Here is a 19,710-nt window from a genome sequence, read left to right as displayed (position 1 = left end):
GGCAGGAGCTGTTGGTAAGGCGCTCGGGGGAGCAGCATGGGGCTCCCACCCACCGAGTGGATGGGCCGGCTCTGTTTGGTGCGGACGGCCGAGCTCCAGCGAGGGACCTGGCTCAGGGACTTGGTGAATGGAGGCGAGACGCGTCTCCGCAGGCCCCTCCCCGATGGGTCTCTACGGCCGCCGGGGGTGGGGGAGTAAGGATGGACACGACTATCTCTGAGTTGCCTGCGAGTGTGGTGCATGGGAGGGAGAGTGTGGACTTGATGGATTTGATGCGGGTGTGTCGTGAGAGAGCGGGTCTGAGCCGGCTGGAACCCCAGGTGGGGGGCCGGGGTAGTGTGGAGCCGGCGGATGGTGAGTCGGAGGAAGAGGGTGAGATCCAGGAGGATGGGGGGGCTGGTAACGTTGTTGGAAGTGTATTTCAGGTGCCAGCAAGGCAGGAAGCACCCAGAGTGACGGCCCCCTCGGCTCAACTGGTTAGGCGGCGGGATCCAGCAAGAACGCCGACCTTGACGCCAGGTAAGACAGGTGACGGCGCGGGGAGCGCTAAGAGGCGTTGTGTGCAGGTGTCAGTGGGGTCGGGGGGCGATGGGGAGGATGGGTGGCGGCTGGTGCGGGGACGGTATGTACAGGACGCGGGAGTCGGTACGGACGGCGCGGGGCCAGGCGGGGCTGCGCCAAGCGCGGGTGGCGGGGCCGAGGCGGCGGGTGACAAGGCGTCGGGCAGAAAGGAGGCGGCGGGGGGAAGTAAGGAGAGTTGTGTGATTCCGGTGAGGAAGCTGCCGTACATGGGGTTGACCAAGCCGCTAGGGGCCCACCTTTCCACGGCGACGAAGGAAAAGATTTGGAAGGGGGAATACATAGATATTTTGAAGCTTCTACACAGGGAATTGACATCAAAAGAGGGGTCGAAGGAGGAGGTGCAGGAGTTGGCAAGGCGCCCTAAGGTTCCCCTGACGCTGGACAATTGGTCCGCAGCGTTCCTCATTTACGCGAGCGTGTATTGCGAGAAATTCCCGGACAGGTGCGTCGCGCTGTTTTAATACATGGACGTGGTGCGGAGGGCGCAGGTGACTTACGGCGGGTACGCCTGGTCGCACTACGATGAGGAGTTTCGGGCGCGCATGGCGGGGGACCCAGAGGCGCAGTGGGGGGAGCTAGATTCGGATCTATACCAGCAGACGATGGGAGGGGCCAAGTTTGGCCGCACCATTTACACGGCCAGCGGTTTGCCGCTGGCGTCTCCTCCCTTTGCGGCGCGCCCCACCCGTGGGGGGGTGGGACAGGGAGCCTCTGGCAGCCAGGCCGCAGTCGGGGCCTGCTGGGATTTTAATAGGGGAGTCTGCGGGCGGGCGGCATGCCGTTTCCGGCACGAGTGCTCTTCATGTGGACGGAACCATCCGGCGCTGCGGTGCTGGGGGCCCGGGGGCCCACCAGGGCAGCTGCCCGCGCAGGGAGGTGGACTTGCCAGAGGGGGACCGGGCGGGGGGAGGGGAGGGGGTAGAGGGGGGAGCCGGAGCTCTGGGGAAAGGCTCGTACGCCGGTTAGGATCGAGCGGATGGAGCCCTGGTTGGCGGCGTACCCGCGGGCGGAGGATGCTGCAGTGCTGCGCCGGGGTTTCCGGGAGGGTTTTCGGCTGGGGTACGAAGGCCCTCGGATTGCTCGCTGGGCGGACAATCTAAAATCGGTGAACGCGCACAAGGGCATGGTGAGAGAGAAACTGTTCAAGGAGGTCAGGGAGGGGCAGATGGCGGGCCCCTTCACGGCGCCGCCGCTGCCAGGTTTGATCATTTCCCCCATCGGGGTGGTGCCTAAGAAGGAGGAAGGGCAGTTCCGACTGATACAGCACTTGTCCTGGCCGGAGGGGGAGTCGGTCAATGCGTACATTTCGGCGGAGTTGGCGTCTGTGACTTACTCGTCGGTGGACGTGGCGCGACGTCTGGTGGCGGCGGCGGGACGGGGCGCGCTGCTGGCAAAATGCGACATCAAGTCGGCCTTCCGCATCCTTCCGGTGCACCCGGCGGATTACCAGTTGCTGGGGATCCAGTTTCAAGGTCTCATCTTTGTGGATAAGGCGCTGCCGATGGGGTGTTCCATTTCATGCGCACTGTTTGAGCGGTTCAGCTCATTCATTCAGTGGGTTTTTTCCAGGCGCACAGGCTCGGAGTCAGTGACGCACTATCTGGATGATTTGTTCCTGGTGGGGCGGCCCGGTGCTGCGGACTGTCAGCGGCTGCTGGATGGTTTGGCCGGGTTGATGGGGGAATTTGGGGTTCCCTTGGCGCCAGAGAAGACGTGCGGTCCCAGTACGGTGTTGTCATTTCTCGGTATCGAGCTCGACTCAGTCACCATGGAAGCACGCCTGCCGGAAGACAAAAGGGTGGCAATGTTGGCCTTGGTGGATGGAATGTTGGCAAAGAGGGAGGTGACGGTGCGGGACGTGCAGGTGTTGTTGGGATATTTGAATTTTGCGTGCCGCGTGGTGCGGGCGGGCCGAACGTTTTGCCGGCGTCTGGGCTTGGCGTTGTCGGGTTTGCCGTTGTCACATCACCATGTGCGCCTCTCGGCGGGGATGAAGGAGGACCTGCGCATGTGGCGGGCGTTCTTGGAGCGTTTCAATGGTGTGCCGATGGCGCCGGCGGAGGAGTGGGATGTTACCATGTACTCGGATGCGGCGGGCGTCGGAGGTTTCGGGCTGTACTGGGAGGGAAAATGGTGTGCGGAGCAGTGGCCCGACCATTGGCAGGCGGGCGGGAGGAGCATTGCGTTCCTGGAGTTGTTCCCTTTGGTGGTGGCGGTCACGGTGTGGGCAGGGGCGTTGGCACACAAGAGGGTGCTTTTTCGCGTGGACAACATGGCCGTCGTGCAGGTAGTGAACAGGCAGTCGGCTCGGGATCCGCAGGTGCTGAAATTGATGCGGGTGTTTGTCCTGCGGTGCTTGGAGACAGTGGCGGTTTCTCTTTATGGGCGTTCGGGCTCCGCCCCAGGCAATTTAGCCCCAGGCAATTTATCACGTTTCTTACGTGGTTTTTATATTTTCATAACTTTATTATTGTCCATTTTAATTTAAAAAAAATCAAAAAGAACGAACACAAAGAACACGGGGCACTACTAAGTCTCCTGCCCCCCACTGCCAATACCGCCGCGCTGCACGGCCGGCTGAGACCCTCACAGCCCCGAAGGCTGTGATGTCATCAGCTCAGCAATATACAGCATGGAAGCCCAGTCTCCACCCCCTGATGGCGTGGAGATTAAGTTAGCCCTGGGCGTTTTTAACACAAGCCCGGGATTGCTAACGTCTCCACGTCAATCAGGTGGAGGAGGAGGAGAGCTGGCTGTCCTGTGGATTCGGAGTGTCACCCCTCCCAACTCGTTACAGGGCGTGGTGAGACCCACCCTGTGTGTGACGAGTTGGGATCTGCGCAGACTCCGACTTCTTCCCGCCGCCGCGCAAGTAGGAGAAGAAGAGACTAGCAGCCATTTTACACTGAGTGACGGACTTCAGTGTTTTTCAGCTAGCTTTCACACTAAAGGTCCGGAGCCTCTGAAGGTAAGCAGTCGACTCTACCGGTCATGCCCTGCAGCAGCAGCCTAGCCATTCGTTTTGGTTGCAGGCAGGCTAGGCAGACCGGTCACCGAGACGACTGTGAAAGTGCTGTTACTGAAGTGAACTCGGGCAGGTAGGGCCCCACGCGGCCACAAGTTTTTACTTTATTTTGCGCACATCGCAATGCATCCCAGTCTGTGTAATTAAGCCAGGAATGTTGTCTGTCTTCTTCTAATGCCCCGGCGCTCTCCTCCCCCCTTGTCATGATTGCATTTGCTGCCTGGCTGCCAGTAAACAAAAAAATGTACTACAGTGCAGTCAAATCCTACCTCGGGGCGACCGAACGGCCCTTTCCCAGGCTGACGACTATAAATGAGGCTGTGTGTGTATTGTGTAACATGAGAGAGCGACACGCGTAGTTGTATAATGTTTATAATGAATGATGCAGACGTTGTATTAATCACAACAGCACCACACGTGGCACTGACTTGATTGAACTAATCAAAGCACCACAAACCCACCTGACTTAGACTCAGAGTTGTTATTAGGTTGTGAAATGTCCGAGTGCAGAATGGAAGAGAGTGAAGTTATGCACATACTGAAAGTGTTCAGACATACAGATTTTAAATACATATGAGTCACAGTGTAAATTGGGGGAGTAAATAGGTCTTGTTTAGGTGTGCAATGGAAACAAGCACGGTGCTCCTTTGGACTTATGTTTGGATAGAGCGAACATTTATTGCATTTGCATCCTGGCTAACTAAGATGGTGTTTCTCATGCAAATGGCACATGATGCATTCTTGTCACAATTCCCTCGAGACAACCATCTGCCAAGACGATATCTGTAGTTTAATCCCGATCTTGAAATGCCTTCACACCCCTCTCCTCTACATTGCCAAAATCTCCTTCACCCAAGGAACCTCGAAAATTAGAAAGTTAATTCCCTCTCTGCAGAAAAAGCTCACTGTGCCTGGATCCAGACAATCATGCAACTACGCCCGTCACCCACCATTCATTGGAAAAATAAAATACGCAGTCTCCCATTGATTCAGTCTGAGAGCTAGTTCAAGGTCGAACGCCGTCAATGTCTTGGGCCAAAGCTCTGCTTTCATTGCTCTTCGAACCACAGATAAATTATCTGCGGTTCGAAGAGCAATGAAAGCAGAGCTTAATAAATATGTCTTCTTCCCATTAAATCCTCTATGGATCACTTGCCATTGGCGTGCGTGAGGCTGAATAGACAGTGTTTGCCTGTCCTGAAATTAGTAATTACTGGGAGTGGGACCCACCGGCCACCTCGTGGGTGTGACGAGTGCAAACTCCTTCAGGTCTCGGCCGGGCCTACAGTTTAGAAAGGTGCATAGAAATGGTGTTGAAGAAGGTGTAAGGTCAAGGATCGCGGCTCTTTAGAGAGAAATGGTGAAAGAAATGCTCAGGCTCAGGCTGGTCAGAAGTCAGATGCAATGAATGATGATGAAAGGTGCAGGGCCCGGCGCCGGCGGTTGTTACTGGTGCAAATCTAATAGAAAATTAAATGTAATTAAGAACAACCCTGCCTTGAACAAAAGAAATCTGGAATTCTTTTCGTGTGCTCACTGCTTTTAAAACTGCTGTGATGATGCTGATGAACCCATTGTTTTGACAAAAATAAAGCTGTTGAAAGTGTGGTCTAATTAGGGGCTTTAAGTGTCCGGGTCCTGCAGTTCTATAAAGCAAATGCTGAGACTGGTAGTAACTTCAAAGATACACTGCTCGTTATAGTTATTCCACAGTCTCAACATTTCCGAACTGAGGCAGGTAGGTTATGCTCTGATCTTCTAAATACCATTCATCCTTAGGGTGTCATTGTGCCATGAGGCGTGTAAACTTTCATTATCTACTCGATTTCACATTACTATGGTGGATATGTATATATTTTTTTAACGTGCTATTGCTTTGCAATTGTATTTTTCTAGCCACGCATAATACTCCGTTCATGGGAACTAATGGCCTTCAAAAAATGCCTCCAGGATTTCATGCTTGGCTCGTATTGTGCACCCTGGCCTGAACATTGTTTTAAAATGTTAAGGTGACACACTTGTTCAAAAATAGCTTCCCAGCGGGAGTGCTGCATTCCCATTTCTTGGCTGCCAAGTTCGGTAGGATTTTTAGTTGCCATGGAGGGGGCACATAATCTGCCTGGGGTAGCCAGACAACTGCAGGGCTGAACATACACATGGTGCATTCTTCAACACCAAATGCGTAGGACCTTGTGCGGGGGTAGGGGTGAGGGCAGCCAGGTAAGGCTGGCAGCCAGGGCAGGGAGGACATAGCTGTTGTGCGTCTGCCTTGCTGACACCCAGCCACTAGTAGCACAACACCGGGCGCAGGGATCTCAGGGCAGACTTGGCTGGTTTTAGCTCGTGAGAAAGTGTCACTCATAGTTGTTGAAATGTCACTCATAATTATTTCACAGAAATTATGAAAATGTCACACATGGCAATCTGAAACCTTGGCAGCTATGAGTATTTAACCACATGTTGTCGCACTTAATGCACATGGTGAGCACGTGTATGTATGCATTAGCATATATGTGTGGCTATCTGTCCCAGTAATGCACATTTCTTGAGGGTTTATGTGTAAACTGTTTGAATCTCAGTAGGGGTACTGTTGCCTTTACTTCTAATGAGTCGGACAACATGCTTCACTCACTTAACTACGAGCCGGGCCCTCGGTAATTACAGTACAATGGCTGCAAAACCAGCTGAAGCATCACTGTGAAAAACATTAGATATTACATATTTGTCAACTAAAAAATATAAAGATGTCAATGAAAGATAAAGGTAAAATGGATACAGATTGCAATGCTTGAAAAAATAACTTATAGGACTCCAGACATGCTTTAACTGTTCCTGAACGACACAAATGGGTGTTATGTTGTGTAGTACTGGTGGTGATCTCTCAAGATTAATTAAGGGTTTTGTATAAAGAGTGTCACTGAAAAAGCACCTTTTGCAGATTTCAGCTGCCTTCACAGTGATTTCATTTAAATATGCAGACTAGAAGTCCTCATTACTGTACTCAGCATACGACGTTAATACCTGTATAGCGGTGACACATACCCAATGACAGCCAGGTGACTGAGTAAACATTTCTTGCACATTGCTGTAAGTGTTCAAATGATGTGAATAAAACACCATCCTGCCAGCACGATCGTGGATAAATGTCCTTTATCACGAATCCCTTCCAGCACGCATACCCTCTTACCATATTTTTGAATCAATTGCTATTTCATTTTTGTGCCTGTTTCAAGACCACTTATTGCACACTTACATGATTTTAAGAGAGTTCCCATTTTGTGATCCTGTGCTCTAAATACAAACCTTTTTTCCTCCTCTATCCTTCTGCGTGCTATCATTCCAAATCCAAATAACTGACTAACCTATCCACTACTTAAAATGTACTTGCATGTTTCATATACTTTACTAATTCAACACTAATCCTCTATGGGTCCCAATTTTTTATGTTTAGAATGTCACAAGCAAACCATGACTCTTTTGACTCTTTTAATTTAAATGATGTTGGAGGCATCCACTCCCACTCTTATGCATTCCTCCATTCACCTATGCAATTACATCCACACATCCTACCCCTACCCATGCCCCCAGCTATGCACTCACTTAATCTTTGGCCCAACACCCTTGAACGCACACTTATCCTGCTCAGTTATCCACATGGATCTGCGTAATGTTGTATATCCACCCATACCTATTCATTCCTGAACCACCTTCAACCAAGCACATATCCATCCACTCTTAGCTGCGCATTGATCCATCCTCTAACACCCGGCTGTTCACCCATATGTTCGCATGTGCATCAAGCTACTTATGTGATTAACACCGATCCACCATAATATGCACATACAGTCATCCAACAGTCTCTTTAACTATGTATTCCTCTTAACAGCCATCAAAGCATCCATTGACAACCACCTGTGTTTGCATGTTGCCATTTGTGTATTGTCTCACTGCATATCTCTCTACATTTTGTCTGTATATTCTTCTTGGTATGCTTATAGTGCAACATGAATGTGTTTGCTGTTTATGTATCTAAACAACAACAAAGACATTACACACAAGCATTGGCATAGCCAATAGGTCTCACCTTTGGGACTTTATAAGTGTTTAGTTATCCAGCACAATATCCCTGGTGCAACAACATCAACTGTTGCATGGCTAAACACTTATATATGGTCCCAAAGGCGAGACCTCTTGGCTATGCCATTGCTTGTTCTTAATTATTATTATTTAGTAGAAATGTAGTGAAACGTGAGAAATATAATGCATACTTGATTTTATACACTGTTAAAAGGAAAGCATTTTTAATGAGGCGCCTGAAAAACCACCACCTCAGCTGCTGCTGAATAATTCTCTGACACGTTGTAAAAGCTTTCTAATAACCTGTTTTGGATCTGGTTCGTGAGGTACTGGGCTGGGCACGTGTAAGCGTTAATGCATCTGACAGCCCAGGCCTCTCTTGGGGCCTTGTTGGCGCAGTCTGGCTTGTAATTAATGTGGCCGAGTATATTGCTGTAGGTTTAACTTTATCCCAGATACTGTGATTGTCAATTACAGTAGCATCCCTTCTTCCAACTATGATTCATAAAGGAAACAGACAAGCACAGGTAGGGGAAACATTTGTTGCATGCATGTATATATTTTATCTCTGTATGCTTATGTGTTTTTTGTTTATACATGGTGCCTTTATGCATGCTACTGAGTTCCAAAAAATGAACACTAACCAATATGTGATTCAATTATATGTGGAAAAAGTAGGCATTTTACTCTGATGGGCTACCTTGAATGCCATTTTATCTCAAGTAGCCAGATCCAACCTATTTATGCAACATTGTTAAAATTAATTGTGGTTTATTGCAATTTAGAATGGTTTATTCATGAGGCCTTGTAACTGATGATAGTTTTAGGGGAGGCAGTGGCCTGTTTCTGTTGAGCACAATGGCTTCCGAAAGTCTTGAAAATCCACCATTTGGCTGCTAATTTTTCAAAATTTTTCGGGGGGAGAACCCCCCCGAACCCTCCTTAGGTGGTTCGGGCTCGCTCGCTGCGCTCGCTCGCACGCCATTATACGCCAAATATTTCCAGCCCCACCACTTTCAAATCTCACCAGCCGCCACTGCTTGGAGAATGACATACTGTTTCAAGCGCGCCACGTTCCCGGAGTGGACAATGACATTCCTGATGCCTTGTCTCGTTCACAGTGGGAGAGGTTCCATGGGCTAGCCACGGCGGCGGAGGAAGTCAAGACGCCGGTGCCGGAGGAACTGTGGTCGGTGGGCGAGGCCGGGTCGTTCAGTTGGTGAAGACGTCGGTGGCAGTGTCTACGTGGAAGGCGTATGAGCTAGCGTGGGAGGAATTCCTGCAGTCAGGTGCAGTGCGGAGCGGGGACAGGTGGCAGCGCGAGGAACAGGTGGTAAGATTCATGCTGGCGCTCATGGACAGGGGCTTGTTGCGGGTGTCGATTGCGGGCAAGATGTCGGCGGTGGCGTTCATGGGGAAGATGTGGTGGGGTTACCCTCCGTCGGCAGGGGAGCTGGAAACCAGGCTGTTGGAGGGGTGGGCGAGGGAGAAGGGGGCGAAGGTGCGGCTGCGCCGTCCCATCACGGTGGACTTGTTGGCAGGAGTGATTGGCGCGCTTCCAGAGGTGTGCAGGGATGTAGGCGAGACGGTGCGTTTCTCTACCTTGATGTCATGGCTTTTCTTTGGGGCGTTTCGAGTGTCGGAGTTGCTGGGCGCGAAGGGGAGGCGGGGGGTGTTGTGGGGGGACGTGGAGGTTCGGGCCCAGGAGGTGGCGGTGTGTTTGAGACGCTCAAAGACGGACCAGCGGGGGGTTGGCACTTGGGTGGTGCTGGGGCCGGGCGACAGGGAGGGGGTGTGCCCGGCAGTGTGGGGCAGAAGGTTGAGGGCTGAAGGTGGCGAGAAGGAGGGGGAGGTTTTTGGTCGGGGTGGGGGGGGCGGAGTGACGGCGTCGCAAGCGTTGTGGGTTCTGCGGCGTGCCCTGCGGTTCATGGGGGAGGATCCCCTGGCGTTCGGGACGCATTCTTTTTGGATCGGGGCGGCGACGCAGGCGGCACAGAGGGGTTGGGTAAGGAAGAGATACAGAGGCTGGGTAGGTGGAAGTCGGACTGTTACAGGACGTATGTGCGGTTGAGGGAGGCGGATGGTGCGTTGTCGCAGTGATTCCCGATTTTCATATATGTGTCTTTGCAGGTGCTGTGGCGGGCCGGATGTGGCTGTCCTGAATTTGTATATTGTGGGTCATTTGTTCGTCAAGAGGGCAGAACAAGCGGAGTGGGACAGGCATCAGGCGCTCAATTTGGGATTGGATGCGGGGTTGTACAGATGTCATTGGAGGGGGAAAGGGGGTAGGCGTTGGCATGAGTTATTGCTGTTGTTGAACACACTGGTGAGAGGGGGGGTGTGCCCGGATGTGGTGGTGATTCACCTGGGCGAGAACGATTTGGTGCAGTGCAAGGGGTTGGCACTACTCAAACAAATGAAGCAGGACCTGAGGGAAATCAAGAGGCAATGGGCGGGCTGCCATGTCATATGGTCTGAGTTTATTCCCAGGCGGGTGTGGAGGGGAGCTGAGCGCCCAGGGGCCATAGATAGGGCACGTAGGAAGATCAACTGCGAGATGCGTGAATTCTGTGCCAGGGAGGGGGTGGGGAGGATGGAGCACCCGGAGTTGCGCTATGGTGCGAAATATTCTTTCCGGGAGGATGGGGTTCACCTGTCCAGGTATGGCATGGAGCTGTATGTAGTGCAGCTGAAGGAGGCTTTAGATGGGGCCCTGGGGGTGGTCAGGTATCCCAGGAGGCAGGAGTCCTAGGGGGGGTCGAAAGTCGTAAACGACTTTCGAGTGGCGCTGTCCTAAGGTGATAGGGTGGTGTTGCTGGAGGCCTGGGACTGTATGGTAGCGAAGGTGGGGTCATGGAGGTCATTAGGGGCATTTAGTAGAGTCAGGTTGATGAGCGGATGTTTGTTGTATTACTGTTGCAATGTTCGGGTTTACATTTAGGGGTGGGGGGCTGTCAGGCAGTTTGTTATTTAGTGAGCAGTAGTTTTGTTCTGCACAGGCCAATGGGGGATGTGTTATATGTGCACCTGATTCCAATAAAGCGGCCTTTATCACATACTTTTGGTTGTCAGTGTCTCTGCTTCCCACCCCCCCCTCACCTACTGGTGTGCCCCAATGGGGATTTGGGGGGTGGCCGACCAACGGGAGGCTCGCCCCCCCGGGGATGTTTGGGGCACCAGGGGAGGGGGGGGGAGGAAGCATGACACAAGGGGCTCGCCGTAGCGGCGCTCTTTGGGCTGGTTGGGCTGGTTGGGCGGTTTTTGGGCTTCTTTTGGGCTTGGGTGGTTTAAAACCGGCCATTTTGTGTCACCGCACACTGTTTGTGGTGCGGTGACACAGCAGCCAGGTCACAGGCATTTTTTGTGGCCCTCCCACCCTCCCTTTAGATGGGTTTATTGCTGGTCCCGGGGTTTTTCCCTTGTCTGGGGGGGGTCTGGGACAGGGTTTCAAGGGGTTTTGTTGGTTGACGGTGCACTGGTTTAGGGTTGCAGTTGTGTTTTGTCGCTGGAACAGGTGCGTTGTTGGGGCGCTGTCCTAAGGTGATAGGGTGGTGTTGCTGGAGGCCTGGGACTGTATGGTAGCGGGGGTGGGGTCATGGAGGTCATTAGGGGCATTTAGTAGGGGCAGGTTGATGAGCGGATGTTTGTTGTATTACTGTTGCAATGTTCGGGTTTACATTTAGGGGTGGGGGTGGGGGGCTGTCAGGCAGTTTGTTATTTAGTGAGCAGTAGTTTTGTTCGGCACAGGCCAAGGGGGATGTGTTATATGTGCACCTGATTCCAATAAGGCGGCCTTTATCACATACTTTTGGTTGTCAGTGTCTCTGCTTCCCACCCCCCCCCCTCACCTACTGGTGTGCCCCAAAAAAAAGTCGCATAGCAAAGACTAACCAAGAAGAGCAGACTCACCAAGATCGGGACTGGCGGAAGTGACACAAGATAAAGGAGAAGGAAGCTTTCAATGACAAGCGTGTGTTTTCGAAGCATTTTGAAAAGCTTTCTTTCGTAAGGCTGCGGTATCGTGTATGTGCTTGTTATCGCCCTATGGCAGTATTGTAATTACAATTCAAACAGTAACCCAGTCAGTGCTGCCATGTGGCCACGCAAGATGTGACGAGTTCATCAAGATCTGGCTTTGAGCCCACAGTCGTTCACCTAAACACACTTCTACTACCGCACTGACTCCACCTGTGTCTTGAGATCTGGAATCCACTGGTCTGAAACTCAGTGTCTCATGTAGTTGTCGGTAGGTTTCGGTAGGTTTCGGTGTTATGCTTGCTCATGGATCATGACTTTTTGGCAGGAAGCCAAGCTAAAGATAACTACATTGAATCGGACCCAGGCTGGCTCAGACTTTTTTCTACCAGAAGTTCACAGCTAAGGAGCTGACCTTTGTAAAATTTGCAAGTCTCAATGTGAAACTGTCAAGCTCACATGAGTTGCCATCAAATAAGTAAACTGTTGCACACTTATTTGTGATCACCGCAAGGAGGTTAGAGCCAAGAATGTAGGAGTCTGAAACCTCTGCGTGTCCTAGGTTTGCACTGCTATGCAGGGCTTTATTTCGAAGTGCTTTTCACGTGATGGGCGGAGCACTGAAACGTTTTAGCACTCTATCCATCATCTCCTTGTGTTTTTTTTGTTTGCCCTAAGTTGGCAGGGTATGTACAGACGTGGGTCCCTTGCTCACTTTGCCACTGGACTCAAGCTAGCTTGGCTGATGAAGGGTGTTACCCCAAAACCGGTCCCAGGAGGCTTGTTTCCAAATCCTGGAAAGACTTGGCTTGGCAGTTCTGGCTGGACTGTACTCATGAGATACAGGGTCAAGTCTGATTTGCATATGCCTGAGTCTCAACATGGGTGGCGAAGTGAGCTAAAGAACCATGATGGATTCAATCCAGATCTGTGACTGGGGGTGAGTGTCTGAAAAGTTTCTGCACTCTATCTATCATCTTCTTGTGTTTGCGGTGAAGCAAGACATGTCAGACTTGGGTAATAGAGTTAATGACATGGAGACAAGCATACATGAGCAAATTGATGATTGTGAAAAACTACAACACTGTATGCTGATGATGGAGGAGCACATAATAGGTCCTGCTGAAATAATATTCATATCAGGGCTATCCCAGCAGAGATCACGCAAGATGACCTCCCGACATATGTGCAACACCTTCTCAAGGCCATCCTGGATTCCGCGAGGGACCCCGTATCCCTTTCAATAGAACACACAGGGTATTTTACCAGCACACCCCTCGAGGCACCCTGCCGCATGTGCTAACTAGGGTTTACCTCTTTGAGGACAAGGATGTCATGAGGATGCGCGGCCGCTGGTGGCCCAATCTCCTTTAATGGGGCTGCCATTCTTTTATTCCGAGATCTCTCCCCAGTCACACTAGCCAAATGTAACACTTTCAAACCTGTGCTGGATTTTTTGCTCTCCAAGCACATTAGCTATAGATTGGGTTATCCATTTCAGTTTATCTTCAAGTGGAAGGATAAGCAGTTCTCTGTAGCATCCGAGAAGTAGCTTGTAGAACACTGTGGCTCCCAGACAAGGATGCTGAACTGGTGCAGAATCCTGATAGGCATGGCAGGAGAGGCTGATGGACCACAGTCATTTATAAGAAGCATACCCTGAAGCGTGATCTTAATGAAATTGTGGCATGCAGCAAGAGCATTCAGATGCATTTACACCAATCAACCACAGAGAAGGAGATTCCCTCTTAATGCCCCCCACAAATATGTGCCCTTAGAACATTCTTGTTTCGATTTGTTCCCCTTTCTTCTTCAGTATGGGATCTCCCAAGTCTACTAGCATCATCTGTGCCCAGGAGGCCAAGGGCCCTCAGGCGAGAAACAGTGTTGTATTCCCCTTAGATTGTCATACGGATGTGAGAACTTACGGAGACTGATGCCAAAATATGAGGGCCGCATCATATTCACGGTGTGTTGGATTCAATCTTGTTCTACAGGTTTCTTTGATTTCAGGTTTTTGATTATGTATGTTTGTATTTGGTATATGAAGCAGGGAGTGGGTAACTGTACAAGACTCTGCACACCGCATGAACATAGTTAAACTCGGAAAGCAGTAGATTCGTGCATTCCGTGGCCTTTTCCTGCTGTTCCATACCAAATCATGCTATGATCACTTGTGCATCACTTAAAGTTCTCACATACAATGTGAGGTGACTGAACAGCAATGCCAAATGTCTCAGCATACTGGGGCAACTGCGGTGCTCAGGAGTCTTTTGCAGGTGACACACCTATTAAAGCGAGACCAACGTTGTCTGGGCTCTAGATTTTTTTCCCAGCCCAATACCACGTCGCAGCCCTGACTAAAACTGATGAAGTGGCCATACTGATGAGAGACGAGCTTCGGTTTACGGAGCTCATGATGAAAGCTGACAAACAGGGCAGATGGCTGGTAGTAACTGGCCGATGGGATTAGATGCATCAATTTATGCTCCAAACATAGCCCTTTAACAGAAAAAATATGGTTCCCTAAACACCAACGATGCTGCAATCTATATATTTCACCTATATTTAGAGTTTCCCTAGCCACTTGGGATTATCTGACTAGACACAGGAGCTGCACTACAAACCCAATCCCCCGAAACACCAGTAGTGAGCAACTCTGATTTTACCCTGGGGCTGGATAAACACTGCTTCTGGGATTGGACAAATGGAGGGTGCTATTTCCTTTGAAAGCTCTACACTAATCGCATTATCAGACCTTTCAAAGACTTTCAGACCATTTATCGGATCATGGAAAGAGAACAATAAACTATCTCCAACTCTGTCATTGGGCCTTTCACAGCGGTATTGGTAATCAGAAATTAGACCCTAAAATACATTTGTAACATTTCTTCAAAGACTTCAAACACCACAACGTTTGATCTCAAGGTTATACATTTTACTTAATGAGAGACCCCCGAGTCCCAAACACAAATACTCATATCAAATTAGCTGGGAAGAAAGGCTAAGAGACACACTTGCATCAGAAACAATAGGACGTTGTTTTCTTCCACAGCGCAAATTATGTATACCATAAATAGGAACGGAAAGACCCTATATGAGTTAGTATATGGGTGGCCCCAGCCAGAATGCATGTCATGATCCCGAGATACTCTGATGTGTGCTGGAGGCCTGTGAAGGTACGGCACTATCCTCCATCTTTTATGGTCATGCACTAACCTTGAGAATTTTTGGTCTGTGATTCCTTCAGTTATAAAAGAAATTGAAGGAATAGATCTGACAGACAAAATATTTTTTGTTATACTGGGCATCCCTGTAGATGGCATATACCCACTATACTTCACAGGGCGTAGGAAGATATCACATCTCCTTCTTTCATCAAAACATACAATACTGGGTCTGTAGGGTAAACGTGTAACACCTACAAAAGAATTCTACTTGCAGAACCTGTGGGAACTGATTGCCAAAGAGAAGATATCCTACGATTTGAAAGAAGAGGTGGAAAAGTTGGTGATACTATGGAACCGGGACCTTTTGTATCTTAACAAGGTCAATAGAGGCCCCACATGCCCAACAAGATCGTGATTCCTGAGCCTCCTAACCTCAGATGACCATTTTGATGAGTAAATTAAATGAATATATCTTGGTTATGCCTATGTGATATGCTTTTGTCATAGATACACTGCGGCTTGACCTGAGGGAGGAGGGAGGGTTGGGTGGGCGATTTTTGGGTAATGATTTATGTTTGGCGGAAATACCTGCCAAAGTGTTGTAAGTTGCAAAATCCAATAAACATTATTAAAAAAAAAAAGAACATCCACTTTGAGTTCTTCATGGCAAGTATATTGCAGATCCTTCAAGCAGGGGCCAATAAAAAGATGAGGTCCCTGAAGATCCATTTCTCTTTTTAATTCCCATAGGATTCTTTGCCCCATAGCATTTAGAATTATGCTCATGATGGACACAAAGAGGTTAAAATCTAGAGACATCTACACCATTGAACCTCAGCAGATTTACAAAACCACTTAAAAAATAAAGGCACACCATTCATCTAGTGTGCTTTTTAGAGAGCTAGAAAACACATGGACTCTCATGGACTGCTGAATGAAAAAGAAAAAGTGGTTCACTAAATGGGTGCAGTGGTAGGATATAAGTCAGCCAATTAAAAGGATCATAAAAAGGCTATGCTCCAAGGGATGGGCAAACACAAGAGGAGGAAAGCAAGCTTCTGAATCAAATGCAATCAAATGAGAGTGACAGTAAAGTCAACAAATGGTAAGTTCCAATGGTCAAGCCCACCGTAATTCAACAATAGGTCTTTCGCAACCAGACAGCTCGCTGTGACTGGTAGTCAAAACCTAAAAATGGAGTAAGGGGGCAGGGTGAACCTACAGGCCCCCAGTCCCATGTACTGGAAGCAAAACAGGACCTCTACCGGCTGTAAAATTATTTCCATTGCATCTGATGTGCTAGTTTGCATGGCTTATATACGAGTTATGGATTGTGCTTCTAACCACAGCATGCACATTTTTGTGGTTTTTCAGTTTTAATTGGTCACCATATGTACAGTTTGACTGTGTTGGTTAGTTTTGAATATATAACATATCCACTAAAAAAAACAAAGATTAAAAAATAAACTAGCGACTCACTAGAAAAAGCAATAGTAAAGTGATGTTATAATTAAGTATTGAAATACCACAAAAATGAACGTGAAAAAAAGAAAAAACCTCTAGAATTTACCATTAATAGATTACTGAGCTAACTAGAACTTATTTCTCCTCCATGCACTGCTTATCCCCTCAAATGTTACATTCCTCATGACATGTTAAATGGAAGGCAGGCCCTGCACTCAAACTAATGCCCCCCCATTCCCCTCAAATGTACTTTCTTTTTGTCAGGACAGTGGTACGCTTGCTTGTACATTTTGGGTCCCCATTTTTCTTGGCCTCCGCTTAACGCATTACTCTGGAGCTTTCCAAAAATGAGCTCAGGTGAGCAAACCTTTTTTTGGAAAAGTATGTGCAGATTCAGTGAAGGGCGCCAAAGATCTTAGCATAACAAGAAATACTCCTAATATGGAAACTTTGATTAGCTATAACTAAAGAATAGAGGTCGCCACTAGGTAGTTATAGTTAGGTCTGCTTTTCCATAGACTGAGCGTTTTGTGGTTTGCTAATAACTTTGGCCACGTTTGACAAATCTTCACGAAATGTTCTCCCAAAAAAGTTTATCCACCTCAGCTCCTCCTTCCTGGAAAGTTGCGAGATGATCCATCTAGCGGGCCAAGTAAAAAGTAGAGTCCCAAAACATAAAATCTCCATGCATTTCCTATAGACAGATTATTGCAAAAACTGCTGAAAGGATTTACACCAAATTTGTCTGGAAGCTAGATCTTGGTTGCAGATTGTGTGTTCTGTGAGTTGGTGTAAATCTGTTCTGTAGTTTTGGGAAATAAAGGGTCAAAAATAATTGTCGATTTACACAGTTGGGCTTGTGTGAGTGTCACAAGCAAATCACGAGAGTGCAAAATCAGAAATGGATCCATGTGATTGGTCAAGAGGTCTGTTTTTCCCATAAGCCTTGATACTCTCTCATCCATGAGAGCAAGGGAGTCTGATTGCCTGCCAGTTGGACTTTCTTTTTAAAGAAAGGCCCACCATTACTGTTCTCTGTGTTGTGCTAATGAAGTAAAAAATATATTTATAAAATATATATAAGGGAGCAGGAGAAAGGTAGGCAGCCCCCCAAGATTAAGAGAGGAGGTGTATAGGGGATCATTCCTGTAAAGAAAATAAATGTATATTGTTTTTAATTATTTTTTACAATCTTGCTGGACTCTTGCAGGATCGTGAATAGTAAAAAGGAGTAGATGACTCTTCAATGCACTATACTAGTAGGAATGCATATTGTGGTCCTTGTTTTTTGAGAGGAAGTGTGTAGGAGATGAATACTGTGATGAGTAGAAGGTTATTTCTTATCTAAAAAAGATGCGATCTCACGAGACTCTCGCAGAATCATGAACAGTAGGAAGAAGTAGGTGATCTATGAATACACTACTATGTATGCCCATTGGTGTGAGAACGCATCCCACTATTCACACCTGTCATCTGAGGGAGAGATTTGAAAAGAGAGGCCAGTTCACCCACACACTGTGCCACTCACACCCGTCATCTGAGAGAGAGGTCTGAAAGGAGAGGCCAGTCCATCCATATACACGACTGTGCACACCAGTCTTCTGAGAGAGAGGTCTGGAAGGAGAAGCTAGTCAATCCACACACCGTATTATGCATAATCATAATCTGAGAGAGGGGTCTGAAAGATGAGGCCAGTCCCTCCCCACACCGACTGTGCACACCTGTCAATAGGAGGCCAGTCAATCCACTCACCATACTACGCACAGCCCTCATAAGAGAGACATATCTGAAAGGAGAGGCCAGTCCTTCCCCACACCCTACTATCCACACCCGTTATCTGAGAGAGAGGTCTGAAAGGAGAGGCCAGTCCCTCCCATGTACCCTTCTACACACACCCGTCTTTCAAGAGAGAGATCCAAGCAGAAAGGCCAATCTTTTCATACACCCTACTGTGGTCACCCATCATCTGAGAGATCAGTTCCTCCCACACACTACTATGCATACTGGTCACCCTGAAGGTAGGTATCTGCAGAGAGGCTAGTCTCTCATTACACCTTACTATAACCTCCTGTTATACTCTGGAAAGCTGTGAGTGGAAAGACCACTTTCTCCCCATAACCTAGTAGTGGGAACTATAAAGTATAAGAAGTGTAATCAAAGAGAGTTTATCCCCCCAAAAAATGTACGATCTCGCTGGATCTTAAACAAGTAGGGTGGGGTAGAGAAAATCTGTCTGAGAAAAGAGGTCTCAGAGTAGAGGCTCATGTGTTTGAACAGTTTACTACCCACACCCGAGAATACATGGCTGTTATCCACGAGATATATGACAAGTGTTTGAACTTGCGAGAGTTGGACAAATACACGGGTGGAGGCAGGTGTATGGGTGCTCCTGCTCTCAAGAGACTCTCGCATGTGTCAGTATAGTAAAATAAAAGGGAATTATAACATGAAAGAATCAGATAATGTTGCAATAGGGGGCTCTGACAAGAGCCTAGGTGTTTATAGTGTGTAATGTTCAGTTACACATAGAATTTGTTGCATTCCTTGATGTTATTAAGGAAGGTCCTATTCCCTTTTGCATTTAAGTGCGCTCCATCTCGTCTATTGACAACTGGCATATCAAAACGGTTGTTATGATATAAAGATCCCATGCCATGGTCACAAAGAAACGCAGAAGTTGTTTTATTAATATGATTCTAGGACTTGTCAATCTTAGAACAAAAGTATTTTGACCACTGCTATTTTTGCCTTTGACATATATCAGAATAAACAGAAGCAGGGAGGAAAGAGAGACATCCATTGGGAAAAGGTCTCCTTCATTTAGATTTCAAGCACAGCCCATGTGATTGTGCCTAGGTCATTGCCACCACAGTTCACTATCTTCAAGTCTGGGTGCACACATGCCAAAATGCTTTCAACGATTATTAGTAATGTATGCCACTTCATACCTCGATTGCCAATCCAAATGGTGTCCAAGTTAGGAAATGCAAAAGTCATTTCAATATCACAATAAATGGCATTTTCAATAGCCCAGTTGAGAAAGCAGAGTCCCAAAATCGAGAGGCAAATCATGGTGCAGTATGGAGCTGTCAAACAAAGAAAGAGTGTCATACGCAGAGAGGTCTGTGTTAGAACACAGAGGCAAAGACTGTAAAAAATTCCCTGTCAAAGACACAGTGGAAACCTTTTAGGGATTTTTTGGAAGCCCTCACTCACCAACCTGGTTGGTGACATGCTTCATCATCGGGCCCACCAGGAGAAGCCGAATGCCTCCCTGATGTGCTACAATGTAAACCATACACTTAAAACGGCAGACACATGTTGACCCCACTATAAGTGGAAACTCCCATCATAATTTATGGTAGTTCTCCCACACATATCTTTTAACCATGTCTAAACTGACCAGTAAATACAATT

At 48.2% G+C, this 19,710-nt stretch overlaps 2 protein-coding genes across 2 annotated transcripts in view; one reads left to right on the top strand and one right to left on the bottom strand.

Moving 5' to 3' along the window:
- LOC147674136 (inactive hydroxysteroid dehydrogenase-like protein 1) overlaps positions 1–19,710 on the bottom strand; it is a 522,374-nt gene that overhangs the window by 71,953 nt on the left and 430,711 nt on the right. The gene's annotated exons all lie outside the window — the stretch shown is intronic.
- Positions 201–10,436, top strand: LOC147674137 (uncharacterized). The gene is made up of 2 exons (XM_086946469.1): positions 201–522; positions 9,817–10,436. The coding sequence occupies exons 1-2, from the start codon at positions 201–203 to the stop codon at positions 10,434–10,436; spliced, it is 942 nt and encodes a 313-aa protein (XP_086802595.1).

Source organism: Lissotriton vulgaris, chromosome 12 (genome assembly GCF_964263255.1).
Source record: "Lissotriton vulgaris chromosome 12, aLisVul1.2, whole genome shotgun sequence".
Lineage (NCBI taxonomy): Eukaryota > Metazoa > Chordata > Amphibia > Caudata > Salamandridae > Lissotriton > Lissotriton vulgaris.
This window is presented reverse-complemented; position numbering and strand designations above follow the sequence as displayed.

Bases quoted from the DNA above. Each gene is read 5' to 3' on its own strand.
- LOC147674137 (XM_086946469.1), top strand. From the start codon at position 201: ATGGACACGACTATCTCTGAGTTGCCTGCGAGTGTGGTGCATGGGAGG. The intron at 523-9,816 runs AGACAGGTGACG...GTCTTTGCAGGT, and splicing joins GCCGACCTTGACGCCAGGTA to GCTGTGGCGGGCCGGATGTG.